Below are 17367 nucleotides of genomic sequence, written 5' to 3'. Positions count from 1 at the left end.
AGAAAATTATATAGATGTGTCTCTGCAGGAATTTCTCGGGAGAATCTTCTTGTTTTTCGTAGAATCCTGAAAGAATTCTAGTAGGAATTCTTGAAGGATTTCCGTAGCAATCTCTGATGGAATTCTCGTCGGATTTCCGGCAGGAAATCCCGGAGGAATCCATCGAGATATTTTTAAAAAATATCCTTGTAGAGATTTTTTGATGGACTTCTAGACGGATAATCAGAGAATTTCCCATAAGTATTTTTGTAGGAATTACTTAGGGAATCTCTGAATTAACTCTGAACTCTGAATTTCCAAAATACTCTGAGATTATGACTAGAAATTTCCCTATGTACACCTTTACAATTATTCTGGGAATTACACATGGACTTGTTCATGTATACCGCTTAGTATTCTATTTAAGTTGTGTCCTGGATTGCCACAAGAAATCACGTAGTGAATTAATTTGAGAGTATGTCCACTTTACTTGATATTTTTCAAGGCATCAAAATTCTTACAAAAATCCTTCCATAACTGCCTACATTTGTTCAGAATTGATCCAACTAAACATTACACCATACAAACATTCATAAATTGTTCCAGGTATTCTTCCACAAGTTCATCCACTACAGGCTCTATACCAAACATGACTGTACAAACAGTCATAATCTCTTGGCTTCTGTTTTAAATTACTGCAAGGATTAAATAAACAGGAATGATTTAAGAGTTTTTTCCCAAAATTCTCCAGAAATTTTCTAAGATTCCTTGCGAAAACTCAAGCATCAAATATGCATATGGCATTTACAAGATCATTATAAAATTTCATCATGGATCACTATAGTATGATGACAAAAATAGTATAAGCGTAGTATTATTCCATGCATACGATGAGTGAAATTTATCCAAATATTTGTCTTCGCGTTTTTACAAGAATTTTTCAAAAATTCTTTCAGGAGTTCATTACAAAAAAATATATAGATTTCAATGATCACTCCAGGAATACTACAGATTTTCTTCTAGTGGAACAGTTTCATCATTTTTCAAATATATGCCTCCCAATGTTCCTACAAGCATTCAGCATAATATTTTTTTTTCATTAGTAGTTTCTCAGATTTTTTTTAATAAAAACTCAAAAAATTTATTTAAATAATTAGTTAAGAAATTAGTTAAGGATCAATTGTAAGAACTACTGGATCATCTTAGAATATTATAGAGTGTTTTGAATTTAAAAGTATATTTGAATAAAAGTTCCAAGTAATTTCTCGAGGAATTCCTAAAAGAGAAAGGGTAGAAATGCCTAGAAGTATTACTAGGATATTATATACTGGTACGCCAATGAAAAAGTTTGGAAGAATTTCCACATGGTTTCTTAGAACATGGTGTGTCTTTGGAACAAAAAATCTTAAAGTTTCACTGCAGAAAAAACAGTTAAGTTGTATGCTCTTCTTCCAAAAGTTGCTAACTAGAGGGAAATCAGATTGATCTAGGGATACCTACTAATCTAGGCATAAATCGCTACCAATCAGTTTGCATAGTTTTCGTGATTAAATAACAACGTATTTTTTGCCAAATTGCACTACATTGCCAAAAATCTATGAAGAATACCAGAAAAAAAGTGCGCCAGACATGCAAAAACCGCACCGAAAATCTTATACACATAAATGCTGCAGTAAATTATTTATCTCTGAATTTCCAGAGTAGCATACATTTTAGAACGTAATCAAAAATCAAAATCTGTAAAAACAGAACCGTTTGACAGTTTCGTCGTAGTGTGCGTGCAATCTCGCATCATGAAAACCCGGTACACGCCGGGTAAGCAAGGTCGCAGTGTTCTTCTTCTCCTTGGCATTACGTCCTCACTGGGACAGAGCCTGCTTCTCAGCTTAGTGTTCTTATGAGCACTTCCACAATTATTAACTGAGAGCTTTCAAGCAATTACTCGGATCCACTGACACTGAAGAAGACTGCAAGTGGTAGTCGAAATACGCGTATCTGTCAGAGATAAACATTTAGGGCGGAATTAAAAGGTACAATGTACTCCAATCTACGTTTTAGTTTCTCTATTGAGATTCTGCTCAGAGGATTTGAATACAATAAAATTAGTAAAGGTATTTGTTTATTTTTCATGGTGACATCTTCTCAGGCTGCTATGATCGGTTCCGTCTCATCTCCAATAGAATTTCTCTCCGAATTTCAAGAGAAAAGCGAAGTATGCACTTCAACAGAAAAGTAATCGCCTATCTCGATGCGTGGAAAATTTCTTGCAAGAAATGGTCAAGAAAAGCATTTTTCTTCGATTGCAGTACGCAGTTAAAAAGACATGTCATTTCAAATGGAGCTCACTGTAGAAAATTGACCATTTCTTCCGCAGAAATTTTTACTTTTCTTGAGCGGAACAGCATACTTAGCTAAATTTTGTCAAATTTGCAAGAAAAATTCTATTGATTTCTATGGGAATCTCCATGCAATAATCAAAGTACAGAATGTCCCATGAAAATTTGACAGAATTTCTTCCTCAAATTGTACAGTATTTTATATGAAAATTCGTCATAATTTTCCATACCAATTCGACAGATCTTCCCTATCAAATTCCTTTGGAAACTCGATAGGATTTCCTTTGGTTTTTGAACAGAGTTGCTCTGGAAAATTTGACTGAATTTCTCTAGGAAATTTGAAATTTGGCAGAACTTTCCAGATAACAAATTGCAATAAAATAGATCGAATTTATCTCGTGATACCCAAGAGAAGTTCTGTCCAAACTTCCAATTAAATTTCACTCCAATCTCCAAGAGTAATTCTGTCGAATTTACAAGAGAACATCTGTTGAGTATCCAAGGTCAATTTTCTCATGCTTCCAAATGATTTTTCGTCGTTTTTTACATCTATCAAATTTACAAAGACAATTCTGTCAAATTTTCCCATATTCACTTATGTGTAACTTTTATCGGAAATACATTACAATTTCCCTTAGAAATTCAAAGAGGACTCTTGGCTTGGAAGTCCAACAGAAATTATTTGGAAATATTCCGTTATTTCAGGGAAAATAACCCACGTCGATTTCAATTTTTTTTAAGGCGATGACAAGAGTCTAGGTTGCGTGAGGAAAACTTGAGAACCTCTGCATCCCGTGTTTGAACATTATTTTTTAGCTTGCCAAATCTTCCCACACACGCTCTTCAGTCAAACAAACGGTCTCCAATCCAAGCAACCTACCTTTCGTTTGCGTCGCGCTAGAAAATCCGTCTTTTGCTCGTTGTATCTGTTTCTGTCCCAGCGCTCTTCTCCGCCCACTACTTCGAGAATAATGCCTGCTCCCCTTCTCCTCCTTCTGTTGCTGCCGGAGCTTCTTTTTTCCTGATGCACGAAAAACCTGTCTGCCACGTCGAAAAACCGCACCGCCGATTCTTCGTTGTCCCGGCGGAATGGCAAACAGTAACAAACTTTCGCGGTGTCGTAAAATTGTTGATTCCCTCCGTGCCTTCCGCGCACTTTTCGTCCGAGCAACCGAGGAAATTCGCCAAAGGAAAATTCCAAAACCTGTGTCGCCTACTTGCTGCTTGCTAGTTAGTTAGTGCACTGCTTCTTCTTCCCCGTAGAATCGCGTAATAATCCCTCGTCGCGCCTTCTTAGGTTTTCCCTTTCGAGGTGCACTTCTCGGAATTGGCGAAGTTCTGCTCTTTCAAATTGGAAACACCTGAAATTACTCCATCTGGCTGTAATCTATTGCAAAGTATTGCACCTTCATTGAAAAATTTTCTCACTCGCACGCACTCTTGTTCTTCTTCTTCTCCCCTCCGATATGATACGACGAGGCGCTATTTAAATTTCACAGCCTCGGCTGATTTTCTTCTTGCTTTTTCCGATTCTTTCTGGTTCCGCGGAGTTTCCTCTTCTAATCGGAACCACAATTCACGCACAAAAAACGAATTATTCTCGTTACGCACCAAAAAAATAAGCAGGCTCTTCTGCGCGATGTAAATATTTTCATCTAGTAAGCTGTGATAATGGAAGCGTCCCTTTCTTTTCATTCATTGATTAGCAGCCAGCGAGAGGGCTTCTTACCCCATAATATACTCTTGCACCAATCCACAAATCCCAGTCGTATTGTTCGCCCGTAAAACTGCGTGATGATTCAAAAGCTGACGGATGGCGTGCACTTAATTATCCTCTTTTTCCACGGCTACTAAACTGCCATTATCAAACTAATTTAACCAACGACGGCGACGTTTTCAACTAAACACTGCTCCAAGAAGAACCGCGACCCGTCGGGTAAAACACCACCGTAGAGACTGACCAGACTGACAGAGCCTTCTTCTACTAGCTAGAAGAGATCGACCGACGGCCGAGAACAAAACTACGCATTTTACAGTTCTCTTTCGGATCGCGACGGGCTCGGCGTTCCCGGACGGAATCAACAGGCCAGAGGGAGATGGGGCGGTAGAAGCTGTTTCGCTCTGGCTACCAGCGGTGGTGGGTGCGTTTTGTTGATTTTCTTTTGCTTTCGGGCGCATAGTCTTTTTCGGCATTCGCGATGGGAGAATCGAGAAAAACGAAGATGAGAAGAAGCGTCAATGTTAGATTCAAATTTCTGCGAGGGTGGGCGTAAGTTCTTGGCAACAGTTTTAGGGTAGAGTGACCAGTAGGTGAATTCCGGCGAACAATTGCTTCGAAGAGAAGAAATTTTCTTTCATTACGCACCAGCAAGAAAATTTTCTTTTCTTCGAAGAAAATACGCGCCGAAATTGGCCTACAGATGTGTTTCGGAACAAAATTTTATTTCCAAAGAGGTACATCACAATGTACTAATAATAATATATACAGTGATACCTCCATGAGTCGATGTTCCATGACTCGATATCGACTCATGGAACCATACTAAAAACCAAATTTCATGGTTACTATGATGGTCCCTAGAAGCAGCTTTCCAAAGGATTGCTGTTCCATGACTCGATATTTCCATGAGTCGATGGTCCCTTCAATATCGACTCATGGAGGTTTCACTGTATTATATTCTTATTTTTGTATGCAGTGGAGCTACTTTTGGTTTTGCACTTGGGCATTTATTTGAGCTACTATTGGCATTTATTCCGCGAAAAAAAAATTGAATGGAAACTTAGAGCAAAACCAAGGGGGTGGTCACTCTACACAGTGTGCCTTGCGCAGCTATGGCACATTTCGGCGCACTGATTGGCACACCTTATTAAAGTGGGTTGCTATAAAAATCACAGTGAACTGAAATTTTGCGTCTCAAGCGGGGGCCACAATGGTCCGTCAACTTCGACTTCGACTTCAGCGTTAACGCATCCGTCAATGTACTAAAAACGTTGACGGATGCGTTAATGCAACACATGCGCACAATACTGCGTTGCGTCGTGCGTTGTTATTATTGTTGAATTGCGTCATTCTCATCGTAGTCTTGTTTACCTACATCAAGTTGTGATCAATTTTTCCTCGGAGTTGAATTTTTGTGTGATGTTGACTGCATTTCTAGCGGAATCCGAAGTTATGCCATTTTTTTTGTTTTGAATCTTCCGTCACGCGTTGGCTGCTGCGTCAACTTTGAAGATTTTCAAAGTTTAGCACAGCGTCAGCGTTTTTAGTACATGCGTGCGTTAGACGCAACGCATCATTGTGGGGTGCTGCTTTGATTATCATTACTTTAAACTTAGCTGTCAGTTAAAGCTGACGGTGAAGTCGACGCTAACGGACCATTGTGGCCGCAGCTTCAGCCAGGGGGTGGGAAACTCGGCTCACTGTGCCCGGCACACTATTCCGAACAGTTCCGCACATCTGGGCACCCTTCTCATCAGCATTTTTTGACGTTTGATAACGTCTTACGGCAACATACTGGGGTACAATTTCGAAAAACAAAAAATTGCTCGCGTCACGAAAAGTGGTTAGATTTTGACTGTTAATAACTTACCAACGCCCGCATAGATTTTCAAGATTCTTGCACCAATCGATTGGAAATCTTTCTACGAATCTACTCCAATAATGAAAACTATTGATTTTCAAGACTAAACTATTGAGAAATAGGTAAATATCGAGGCATGTCTTATTTTTCATAGAAAAAGCACATTTTTCTTGCTGTTATAAAGTTTTGACGTTTTGAAGTTTACATGTACCGTAAAACGGGGTAATTTTGATAGTTTTTTTCTAAGGAAACTTTAATACTTATGCATGCTGAATTACAATTTAAATTTTTAAAACAAGTACTGATATCCTAGCTATCGAAGCCCAAAAGATTTATTCTAAATTCCGATTATTATTTGTCATATAATCGAAAGTCGGTTATCTGTTTTGGGGTAACTTTGATAATGGAGTATCAATTAAACAAAATTGAATCAATTACGGAACATTTAAAGGGCGTTGTATACCTCTAGGCGTTTAACGCTATATGGAAATTTCTGACTTGGATTACAAAAATGGTCCCAGTTTGTGAAAATGGTTTTCGCTATAGAGATTTGAGACCGAAATCATGTTCTACTATAACTAGGCTGTCATGGATAAGTGACGATCTCATAATGACTTTATCAAATAGTGATCGTAGAACATATTGTTTGTGAGCGTTGCAAAAATGCTAAAATCTTGTAAATTTTCTATACTTGCAAATAAATCCTCAAATATACTTGATTCCAACAAAAAAGGCTTTAACATGAAGTTTCATACTAATACTCGTTGTTTTTGCAATGTTTTTTTTTAACTGATTGACAAAAACTTCGTTATTTCGTTTAATATGTTGTGGGTCTCGCCCGTCATTCGTTTTGGCCACAATGATGACTTTTCAGCTTGCATTTCAAAGTGATTAAACTCGGTCTTGATAGTTTATATTGACTTGAAAATGTATCACTGTACGCGCTATCATGCATAAAGTATGCTGATACTTTTCCTGCTGTGTCAGTGCAAAACCAACTTTGATTTTCTTCGATTCGCAATCGTGAGATGAATTAGCAACAATCATCAACAACGCGTACAAATTTCAATGACGGCCTACTTCGCCTTAACATCGATTTGAGCAAAGAGGAGAACATGGAGCTCGCCGACTTCATGGAGAAGTACCTCAACCTCAAACTGGCTTCGGAACCCACTAAAGAACCCACAACCAATCTTAGTGGATCATGCGTGGACCTAATTTTCGACCGGAATATTTGGTTGGGAAGCAAGAGTTACCACACATGCTTCTTCTTCCATCGACCGGTTTTATCGGTGTTGAAGTGTTAACCGAACCAACCAAATAATAACACACAATGTCCATAATAGGTCAGAATTGACATGCAACAAATAGTATGAAAATTGATTCGATTTTGATCAGTAGAAATCTTTAATAAGTTCGTGACGGTCTCAAGCCAGGAAATAGAAGAAGCTAATGTTATCCAACGTCAACTTGGCGGTTGTATCTCGGAAAAAACCTCTTACTTTTTCTTTTTTTTATTGGATTTGACAACTGAATCTTTGTTGTTTTTAACCATCAGCAAAAAAAGTATTGCGGCTTAACCCAGGCAACCAGCTTGTTTTAACTATCTAAAACTTGATTTTGTTCAATAAGTACTAAATGGAAAATGTATACGTCTTCGTTTGCTCACAGCCGTTTATTTATTACTTTGCCTCCGGTACCAGATGTTTGGCGTGCATATTGGTGTTCGGTTCCACGATGGTCCAGCCCAGCCCAGCCTCCACTGAGTAGCATTACCAGCGGCATTCCATGATTACGGACAATCTCGTACCTCCCGCCCACACCATCGCCGATATTATCCAGTACGATCTCGGAGGGTCATCTTTCAGCGCATTGGTGCCGGCGTTGAAGATTAGCCAGTTTGGTCGAAAACTGATAGAAACGACAGTACCAGATTCTCAACGCAGATGCTGCTCATCTCCCAGGAAGAGCTTCAGCCCAACCGTTCTCTTGATCGCCAGCTCTGCCTTGTAGATAATCAATAATAAAGATAATAAGAATAATCAATTTACACACTCCACCATCATCCATCCAATCCGTAGCATGTCCGTTGTCCTGGTGGGGATTCAAATTTACCATCATTTCTATTCGATTTCTGATCTCGCCCCAAAAGCCATTGGTAATCGAGTGTGTCTTCCTTAGGCGAGTGGTTAGAGCCCGCGGCTACAAAGCTAAGCCATGCTGAAGGCGTCTGGGTTCGGTTCCCGGTTGATCCAGGATCTTTTCGTAATGGAAATTATGAAATCGTATCATCGTACCTGCCACACGATATACGAATGCAAAATGCAAGTTTCTGATCGTTGATAATTATTTAAATAAATGAATACCAACGAATCCAATCCTGCGTTGAAGATGATAGGACCCATTCTCAAATTTCATAACGTTAAATGAAATCGGTGGGTGTCCTTGATATTACAGTTGATACAGAATTTTTAAAATATTTATACAAAATTCGTTACAAGGGGGTGGGTGGGTGTCGAAATAGGCCATATTCAGCATAACATAATTCGTGAATAATCCTTTAGTGAAAGTCACATTGTATGTACAACATTTATTGTTAGATATCAAGAACCACTAATAGGATAGGTACATTGAAGGATACAAACATGAAATGTTTTATTTAATTTAATTTGAAGCCAACTACTTCTCTATTACTATCTCACCTTTAGCAAGTCTTTGGCATGCAAATTAATAATCGAGTCCACAATGTTCCACGCATAGCTCCGAAAATCACCTCGGATGAGAAGCATCAGCAGCGTCACGGCGCGGTCCATCTCATGAACGATCTCGTCTCTTTCGACCACTACCTGGCTGGTGATAACCAGTACCCTCACCAGGTCATTCTTCAGCACATCGGTGCTGGCGAATAGGGGCGGATTGGTTCTCAATAAAATTATCAGCTTCCGCAAGTACTCCTCATCTTTCTATCGCCAGTCCATCCATCAGATTCTTTGAATATCCGTTGCCCTGGTGGGCATCCAAATGAGCGATAATAATCCACTCGATTCCTCTGCCAGCGGACTGCAACATTGTATTGATTAATGTATTGTTTAAGATTCAATTATGTTGAAGAGCTAGTCCGCTAAGACCACGCAGATCCTAGCGAGGCTAGCCCGTCCACATCCGATTGCAAATCATAAAGAAATACAATACAGTAGATGTTTCCTTCAACTGGGCAGCTAACTGACTGATGCCTCAACCAGCAGCTGCAACTCTCTTTATTCAAACCAGGTATCTATTTTTACAATTCAACATCCTACACAAATATTATACCTCACAACAAATCTTCCACACTTTTACCTACGACGACGCATGCTTCTCAACCAACGAGTCTTCTACCTGAGGTGCGACACTACCTCTATTCCAACACTCCTCCTTAGGATCGCAACCTCAACTCCCGATCGTCTCCTCCTGTCTCGAAACTCCTCCTCGTTCCGAATTTCGTACATGCTTCGTCCTCCATCCGAGCTCCTCCTGACTTCGATCCTGTCACACGAGCTCTCTTGACCAGCCAGCTGCCATCCAGTGTCCTGTATCGCCTACGTTCCCGATAGATCCCGTCCTCCGTTGCGGCCAATCCATCCAGCCTGAGGATCCCGTTCTGCGCCACGCGGCTTATGCGGCCAATCCTCCTCCAGAACGATACATGCTGTAAGAACACGTTCCTGGGATTCGCGTGATCGGATGAAAGTAAATTACGACGACTTATTTTCTCATTTTTACATCTATTTACAACGAGTAAGCAGTACGGACTAAAATAAACAATAACAATCATACATATTCATCAGCATAAATGCTTCGTTAATTTACACACTCACACACTCAACACCTATGCAAATGTCAGTCGTCGTCATGTCATCAACCAGGGGGTTGACCTCACTCGCTTTTTCACATGTGTTGCCAGGGGGCTGTCACTACTCTATCTCAACACTCCTCCTTAGTGCAGCCCACTTGTTCTTATTACTTCAATTATTCACTCCTCCTGCTTCAGCTCAGAGTTCAGTGCATTTTTAGTACTGCTGAAGATAATACAAACCGTTTCTCTTCTTACCTACAGCAATTACCGTACCACCTCTCATGATTCGACAGCTTGTCGATCCAAAAACTACTGTAAAGCCATCTTCTGTTATTCTGCTGACTGACAGCACGCTTCTCGTCAAACCTGGTACAAACAGTACCTCCTTCAGCTTCACCTCAACTTGCTCACCATCCAACCCAACTCCTGCAAACTTTCCTTGTCCGCTACCTTTAGCCTTCACTGTTTTTCCATCCGCTAAAATGACTTCTTCAGCGCAAGGATTCCACCAACCGAGGCTTGCGACTGAATTTGTCATGTGTTTTGTGCACCCAGTATCGAGAATCCATTTTCCAGCAAGCACATCACTTTCAGTAGTGACCGTGAAGCACACTCCACGATCAGCACCATCACGTACCGGTTCTGGCTGCTGTACAGTTATTGCCTTCGCTTGATCTTTTCTCATGTTGTTTTTCGTCTCCTCCAACAAAATAGGGCAGCTTCTCTGGAAATGGCCTTCTCGTCCACAATAGTAGCACGTCCGAACATAATTTCGACGATTCTCTCTCTGCACTGTTGTTTTCAATACATTTTCATGGACGTTCTCCTGCTTACTGTATTCACTTTTCCGTCTCCACTCATCCAGCAGCTTTCCCTTCACATAATCAAGTTTCAAATCTTCTTCAGGACGTCCTTCCAACGCAGTTACGAGTGGGCTGAAGGACACAGGCAGACTTGACAACAAAATAGCTACAACAAGATGTTCCTTTAGCGATTCTCCCATCCTGGCCAAACTGTGAACTAACTCTGATGCTTCCAACAGATGGTCGGACATGTTTCCATTTTCTTCCAAGCGCATCGAACAAAGTTTTCTAAGAATGCGAATCTTGTTCGATAAAGATCCTCGCTCGTGATAGCTTTTGAGCTTCTCCCACATTTCCTTCGCTGTAGCAGCTTCCATGACGTGGATTAATTGGCTATCATCCAGTGCCAATCCGATTACCGCACGAGCCTTTTCGTCCTTTCTAGTCCATGCTGTCGTCATATCCGCAGACTCCGGCTTGGGGTCCTTCACTATCGTCCACAAATCATCCTTCATCAGCATCAGCTCCATTCTAAATCTCCATGTTGACCAGTTCACATCGTTCAACCGATCAAACGTTATCTTTGCTTCTGCCATTTTACGCTTGGTAAAAGTAATTCGTCCAAAAAATACTACTTTCGGACCACTGTGTTGCACTTTTCTCTAGATTGTATCTGTAGTAAACAGTCTCACGTTACAGTCTATCACAGTCTCACTCTCTCACTGCTCTTACTTGAAAGTCCATACAAAAACACAACAAAATGAACACCAAACGTTTCAATGCAACAATCGGCGCAACTGCTAATCGCTCCTCCTCGATAAAAATTACCAGCAACAGTGTCCGCACTATATTCTTCCACTTTGGCTTGGCCTACATTACCGCCAAAGATGCTTCACCCGACAAAACTTTCTTCTAAATCTGCTATTCGACAGCAGCATTTAGGCACGCCAAGGGCGCATAATCATTCACAGAGTCGTTCGCAAAACACAAGTACCTCTCTGACCAGAGTACACTTTCTAAGTACTTTCTTCCGAAATCTGGGCCCATAACCTGTTGAAGAGCTAGTCCGCTAAGACCACGCAGATCCTAGCGAGGCTAGCCCGTCCACATCCGATTGCAAATCATAAAGAAATACAATACAGTAGATGTTTCCTTCAACTGGGCAGCTAACTGACTGATGCCTCAACCAGCAGCTGCAACTCTCTTTATTCAAACCAGGTATCTATTTTTACAATTCAACATCCTACACAAATATTATACCTCACAACAAATCTTCCACACTTTTACCTCAACCAACGAGTCTTCTACCTGAGGTGCGACACTACCTCTATTCCAACAAATTATACTTAAAACTTACCAAAATATGTTCAGAAACGTTAATAACGCTTCCGGAAAGTAAAAACTTTGGCTCCAAAGCTGTCCAGACTGCAGTTTGGGGTCTCGAAGTTTTTTGAAAAAAAAAAAACAAAAATAATCTGTCACGAAACGATCACAGTTGCCAGTTTTTGCAGTGCAACCAGACAAATGTGACATTTTAATTCGTTCGCTCACTCTCGCACAGTCGGCACATTTCGGCACAATTTCAAATGAGCCAAGTTTCCCACCCCCTGAATTAAAATGTCACATTTGTCTGGTTGCACTGCAAAAACTGGCAACTGTGATCGTTTCGTGACAGATTATTTTTGTTTTTTTTTTTTTTTTTTTCAAAAAACTTCGAGACCCCAAACTGCAGTCTGGACAGCTTTGGAGCTAAAGTTTTTACTTTCCGGAAGCGTTATTAACATTTCTGAACATATTTTGGTAAGTTTTAAGTATAATTGAATCTTAAACAATACATTAATCAATACAATGTTGCAGTCCGCTGGCAGAGGAATCGAGTGGATTATTATCGCTCATTTGGATGCCCACCAGGGCAACGGATATTCAAAGAATCTGATGGATGGACTGACGATAGAAAGATGAGGAGTACTTGCAGAAGCTGATAATTTTATTGAGAACCAATCCGCCCCTATTCGCCAGCACCGATGTGCTGAAGAATGACCTGGTGAGGGTACTGGTTATCACCAGCCAGGTAGTGGTCGAAAGAGACGAGATCGTTCATGAGATGGACCGCGCCGTGACGCTGCTGATGCTTCTCATCCGAGGTGATTTTCGGAGCTATGCGTGGAACATTGTGGACTCGATTATTAATTTGCATGCCAAAGACTTGCTAAAGGTGAGATAGTAATAGAGAAGTAGTTGGCTTCAAATTAAATTAAATAAAACATTTCATGTTTGTATCCTTCAATGTACCTATCCTATTAGTGGTTCTTGATATCTAACAATAAATGTTGTACATACAATGTGACTTTCACTAAAGGATTATTCACGAATTATGTTATGCTGAATATGGCCTATTTCGACACCCACCCACCCCCTCGTAACGAATTTTGTATAAATATTTTAAAAATTCTGTATCAACTGTAATATCAAGGACACCCACCGATTTCATTTAACGTTATGAAATTTGAGAATGGGTCCTATCATCTTCAACGCAGGATTGGATTCGTTGGTATTCATTTATTTAAATAATTATCAACGATCAGAAACTTGCATTTTGCATTCGTATATCGTGTGGCAGGTACGATGATACGATTTCATAATTTCCATTACGAAAAGATCCTGGATCAACCGGGAACCGAACCCAGACGCCTTCAGCATGGCTTAGCTTTGTAGCCGCGGGCTCTAACCACTCGCCTAAGGAAGACACACTCGATTACCAATGGCTTTTGGGGCGAGATCAGAAATCGAATAGAAATGATGGTAAATTTGAATCCCCACCAGGACAACGGACATGCTACGGATTGGATGGATGATGGTGGAGTGTGTAAATTGATTATTCTTATTATCTTTATTATTGATTATCTACAAGGCAGATCTGGCGATCAAGAGAACGGTTGGGCTGAAGCTCTTCCTGGGAGATGAGCAGCATCTGCGTTGAGAATCTGGTACTGTCGTTTCTATTAGTTTTCGACTAAACTGGCTAATCTTCAACGCCGGCACCAATGCGCTGAAAGATGACCCTCCGAGATCGTACTGGATAATATCGGCGATGGTGTGGGCGGGAGGTACGAGATTGTCCGTAATCATGGAATGCCGCTGGTAATGCTACTCAGTGGAGGCTGGGCTGGGCTGGACCATCGTGGAACCGAACACCAATATGCACGCCAAATATCTGGTACCGGAGGCAAAGTAATAAATAAACGGCTGTGAGCAAACGAAGACGTATACATTTTCCATTTAGTACTTACTAAACAAAATCAAGTTTTAGATAGTTAAAACAAGCTGGTTGCCTGGGTTGAGCCGCACTACTTTTTTTTGCTGATGGTTAAAAACAACAAAGATTCAGTTGTCAAATCCAATAAAAAAAAATGCTGATGAGAAGGGTGCCCAGATGTGCGGAACTATGAACAGTGTGCCGGGCACAGTGAGCCGAGTTTCCCATCCCCTGGCTTGAACTTTTATTCGACAGCAATCCAACTTAACTCCTGAGGCTCTAGCTTGACAAAGTAACAAAGGGAGAATTCGGTTGAATGATTAGTAGAAACATAACTAGAATTCTGGTCTTTGGAAAAAATAGAGATAATCCCTTAGCGAATTACAGGAGGTAGTAGCGTTGAAGCGCTCAAACATTTCCAGGAGAAAATTCTAGAGAAACATCATTTGAAGAATCGCCAAATCAATTTCAGGGAGAATTGGTTGAGAAATCTCTAGACGAATTTCTGGGGTGATCCCAGTAGGAATCCTTGAAAGAATTCAAGCTGTAATGTCTGGATCAAGCACTAGGATAATTCTTGAGGCTTTTTCTCGAGGAATTTGCATTTAGTTTTGCACTTTTTAGAGACTCGAATTAAAATAGAAAACCAGATCTGCTACCAGCCCTGCGATGATTCAATTATAGTCAGGGTGTTCATAATGTATTCGAAGCGGGGCAGTTCCTGGAAGTACTTCTGGATGTTGTCCTTCCCGTTGGCACCATTTTCGTTCCACACCAGCAAACCGTTGTCCATGTAGAGCCGGGCCATCTGATGCCGCTTCTTGGCTACTGTTTCGTTGTACAGTTTGATGAATTCCTCCTCCATCCGGTAAACGGCATCGATTTTGGTGCGCAGTTCCTACGGGAATTGGGTTTGAACCAAACATCCAACAGATTGGCGAAATAAATGTACTTACTGGGTCGATCGCAGTTGTCATTTTTTGATGTGAATTGCTGTTTTGTAAATATAATTTCAGCTTAACTCGACTGTTTTCCTTCGACGGCAATCCGACGACAATTTTTTTCTACACTCAACGCTAGATTGTCGCTCACTAATATCAACAAAATGTAACTATTTGTCGAACTGTTTAAATGTAGTTCAATATTGTCAAATGCAAATGTGTGAGTGTGTTGCACAAATTAAAACAAAAACAATTTGCCGAATGGTGGCGTAATGTTTCCACCATATCTTGCTTGAATCCATTCCCATATAATTTAACAATATCAGTGCAGTATCATATATTGTTACTGATAGGTATGGATTACTGTTTGATATGGTGAACAGCTTTGAAGTCCATATGGTTATACATAAAAGCAACTATTTCTGATACATTAACCGTATTCGTTACAAGATGTTTATTGTTCTTAAAGTAAGACAAACTGTATTTTGCTATGCGGGAAAATACAACCAACATTTGAGTTTAAGCCAAGAGGTATGATAAAATCTAATAAAACATAATAAATGTTTTTTTGGATTAAAAAAAAAAAAGAAAAATTAAAAAAATTGATTAAACATGTGTTTTTGACCTAAACCTTGGCCTAAACTTAAGCGTTTGGCACTAAAATTTGGATAGAGCTTTAGGACCCTATTCACTCGGTTCATGAGCGCTTTTCTCTTCATCCTCGACTGTGACCCACGCTCTCCAGGTTCTGATGCACCTGGTCAATCCACCTAGCTCGCTGCGCCCCACGCCTTCTTGTTCCGACCGGATTCGTAGCGAACACCACCTTTACAGGGTTGTTGTCCGGCATTCTTGCAACATACCCTGCCCAGCGTATCCTTTCAGCTTTACCTACCTTCACGATACTGGGTTCGCCGTAGACGCGAGCTCGTGGTTCATCCTTCGCCGCCACACGCTGCTCTCCTGCACGCCGCCGAAGATCGTCCTTAGCACTCGGCGTTCGAGAACCCCAAGAACTTGCAAGTCTCCTCGAGCATAGTCCACGTCTCATGCCTATAGAGGACTACCGGTCTTATGAGCGTTTTGTACATCGTGCATTTGGTGTGGGGGGTGAATATTTCTTGATCGCAGTTTCTTCTGGAGCCCATAGTAGGCACGACTTCCGCTGATGATGCGCCTTCGTATTTACCGACTAACATTGTTGTCAGACGAACTCGTCCACCACTTTGAAGGTATCTCCGTCTATCGTAACACTGCTTCCTAGGCGGGCCCTGTCGCGCGCAGTTCCGCTAACCAGCATGTACTCTGTTGAAGCTGGACGGGGTTCATGGATTTGATTTACGACGGATGAGATGAAATCTGATTACCACCGTAGAAGCGATCCTTTGCAAGTTTTATTATAATATATATCTTTTGGTTACTACAAACCCTTTCTTGAAGTAAAAGATTCTAATTAAAAAATCACTGTCTGAACTCGGGTGTAGTCCTACTTCAACACAAACTTTCAGTGTGGGTAGGCGTAACCGAAAGCACGCAAAAGCTCCTTCCCGTGCAGGAAAAGCTCTCTCTATTTTCTTTGATTCTTGACATTTCTCTCTCATTCTGGCGATTTGTTTTTGTTTTGGCCCGCAAATCCTTCGCGGTGTGATGTAAAAAAATTCACCCATCACTCAAAAGCCGACTGATATAATGCGACGTTGTTAAAGTTTTGTGATCTAAAACTATAAAATTTTCACTTCAATTGGCTTGATTGAACCCTTGATTGTAAGTTTCTTCAAACACGTTTGGTTTGTCTACGTTTTAGTAGAAAACAGGTAAGTTTCGTATGCGAGAGTGCAGAATGAGCGAATTTCACAATCAGCCACCGGGAGACCGGGGCAAAAGTGGCAACTGACGTAACGACATTCCCATTTCAGGAGCAATGTCGAACGCCCCAGCGGCAGCACCGGCCGTCCAGCAGCAAGCCGAGCTGGAGTGGATCCAGATGCGCAAGGACTACACGGACATCCACGCGGAAACGACCCGCGAAAAGATGGAACGCAAGGTGAAGGAGAACCCGCTGGTTCCGATTGGATGCGCTGCGACCATAAGCTGTCTTGGGTACGGGTTGTGGAGCTTCCGGAAGGGCCGCCGACAGATGTCCCAGTATATGATGAGGGCTCGAATCTTTGCGCAGGGTTTTACCGTGGTGGCGCTCATTGTGGGTGTCGGAATGACTTATGCCAAGAAGGACGAGGGGAAGAAGTGATGGATGACTTGGCGGTTTTTGGTCCGGTTCGAATGTGTTTGTTTTAGCGGGTTTTTGCGAAGGAAATTAGCAAGACCAATATAATTGATGTTATCTAACTGTAAAGACAGGGATTTCAGTTAAGATTTGATTTATTCGATTCGATTGTCCCTTTGTAATGGCTTTCACTGGGCTGGTAGCGAGCCTCTTTTTAGTTATTTGGTCTCTAAACTCTATTTTAACCAAAATTATACTTAACTATTTTTTCTTATCTTGCTTGCAATGAATTCTGCTGCAAAATTGTACATGCTTCAAAGAAACCTCAAGAGACTATCATTACGGTAAGCGATCGAATTTTTGTGTTAAGAATGAAAGGCAAGTTCTTCAACTACAGCTTGATCAGCATATA

The 17367-nt window shown here is 40.9% G+C and overlaps 3 protein-coding genes and 2 long non-coding RNA genes across 7 annotated transcripts in view; 2 read left to right on the top strand and 3 right to left on the bottom strand.

Annotated features, from left to right (window-relative positions):
• The window catches only part of LOC5564728 (serine-rich adhesin for platelets), an 83568-nt gene extending 79242 nt beyond the window's left edge, over nucleotides 1-4326 (bottom strand). For 2 of the 3 annotated variants that reach the window (XR_002499189.1, XM_021839086.1), the window contains exon 1: nucleotides 3196-4326. The gene's annotated coding sequence lies outside the window, so the exon portion shown is untranslated. The remainder of the gene's footprint in view (nucleotides 1-3195) is intronic. The other variant, XM_021839085.1, reaches the window with a different exon arrangement.
• Nucleotides 4327-8474: 4148 nt separating this feature from the next.
• On the bottom strand, nucleotides 8475-11989 carry LOC110674780. The gene is made up of 2 exons (XR_002499188.1): nucleotides 11892-11989; nucleotides 8475-8956 (listed from the first exon to the last, which is right to left on the bottom strand). It is a non-coding gene; the product is annotated as an uncharacterized LOC110674780 (long non-coding RNA).
• Nucleotides 11990-12228: 239 nt separating this feature from the next.
• Nucleotides 12229-12873, top strand: LOC110674368. Its single transcript, XR_002498798.1, has 2 exons — nucleotides 12229-12334; nucleotides 12392-12873. It is a non-coding gene; the product is annotated as an uncharacterized LOC110674368 (long non-coding RNA).
• Nucleotides 12874-14445: 1572 nt separating this feature from the next.
• Nucleotides 14446-14874, bottom strand: LOC110674367 (NTF2-related export protein-like). The gene is made up of 2 exons (XM_021838647.1): nucleotides 14747-14874; nucleotides 14446-14688 (listed from the first exon to the last, which is right to left on the bottom strand). Exons 1-2 carry the CDS (start codon nucleotides 14765-14767, stop codon nucleotides 14446-14448), a joined length of 264 nt encoding a protein of 87 aa, XP_021694339.1. The 5' UTR covers nucleotides 14768-14874.
• Nucleotides 14875-16366: 1492 nt separating this feature from the next.
• On the top strand, nucleotides 16367-17095 carry LOC5564724 (HIG1 domain family member 2A, mitochondrial). The gene is made up of 2 exons (XM_001649015.2): nucleotides 16367-16545; nucleotides 16648-17095. Exon 2 carries the CDS (start codon nucleotides 16653-16655, stop codon nucleotides 16977-16979), a length of 327 nt encoding a protein of 108 aa, XP_001649065.1. The 5' UTR covers nucleotides 16367-16545; nucleotides 16648-16652; the 3' UTR covers nucleotides 16980-17095.
• The last annotated feature ends 272 nt before the right edge of the window (nucleotides 17096-17367 follow it).

Source organism: Aedes aegypti, chromosome 1 (genome assembly GCF_002204515.2).
Source record: "Aedes aegypti strain LVP_AGWG chromosome 1, AaegL5.0 Primary Assembly, whole genome shotgun sequence".
Lineage (NCBI taxonomy): Eukaryota > Metazoa > Arthropoda > Insecta > Diptera > Culicidae > Aedes > Aedes aegypti.
The sequence above is the reverse complement of the archived record's forward strand: the minus strand, read 5'-3'. Positions and strand labels throughout refer to the sequence as shown.

Excerpts from the sequence above, each read along its gene's own strand:
- LOC110674367 (XM_021838647.1), bottom strand. The coding sequence starts at position 14,767 with ATGACAACTGCGATCGACCCA. Across the intron at positions 14,689-14,746 it reads TGACAACTGCGATCGACCCA|GAACTGCGCACCAAAATCGA; the intron begins GTAAGTACATTT and ends CAATTCCCGTAG.
- LOC5564724 (XM_001649015.2), top strand. The coding sequence starts at position 16,653 with ATGTCGAACGCCCCAGCGGCAGCACCGGCCGTCCAGCAGCAAGCCGAG.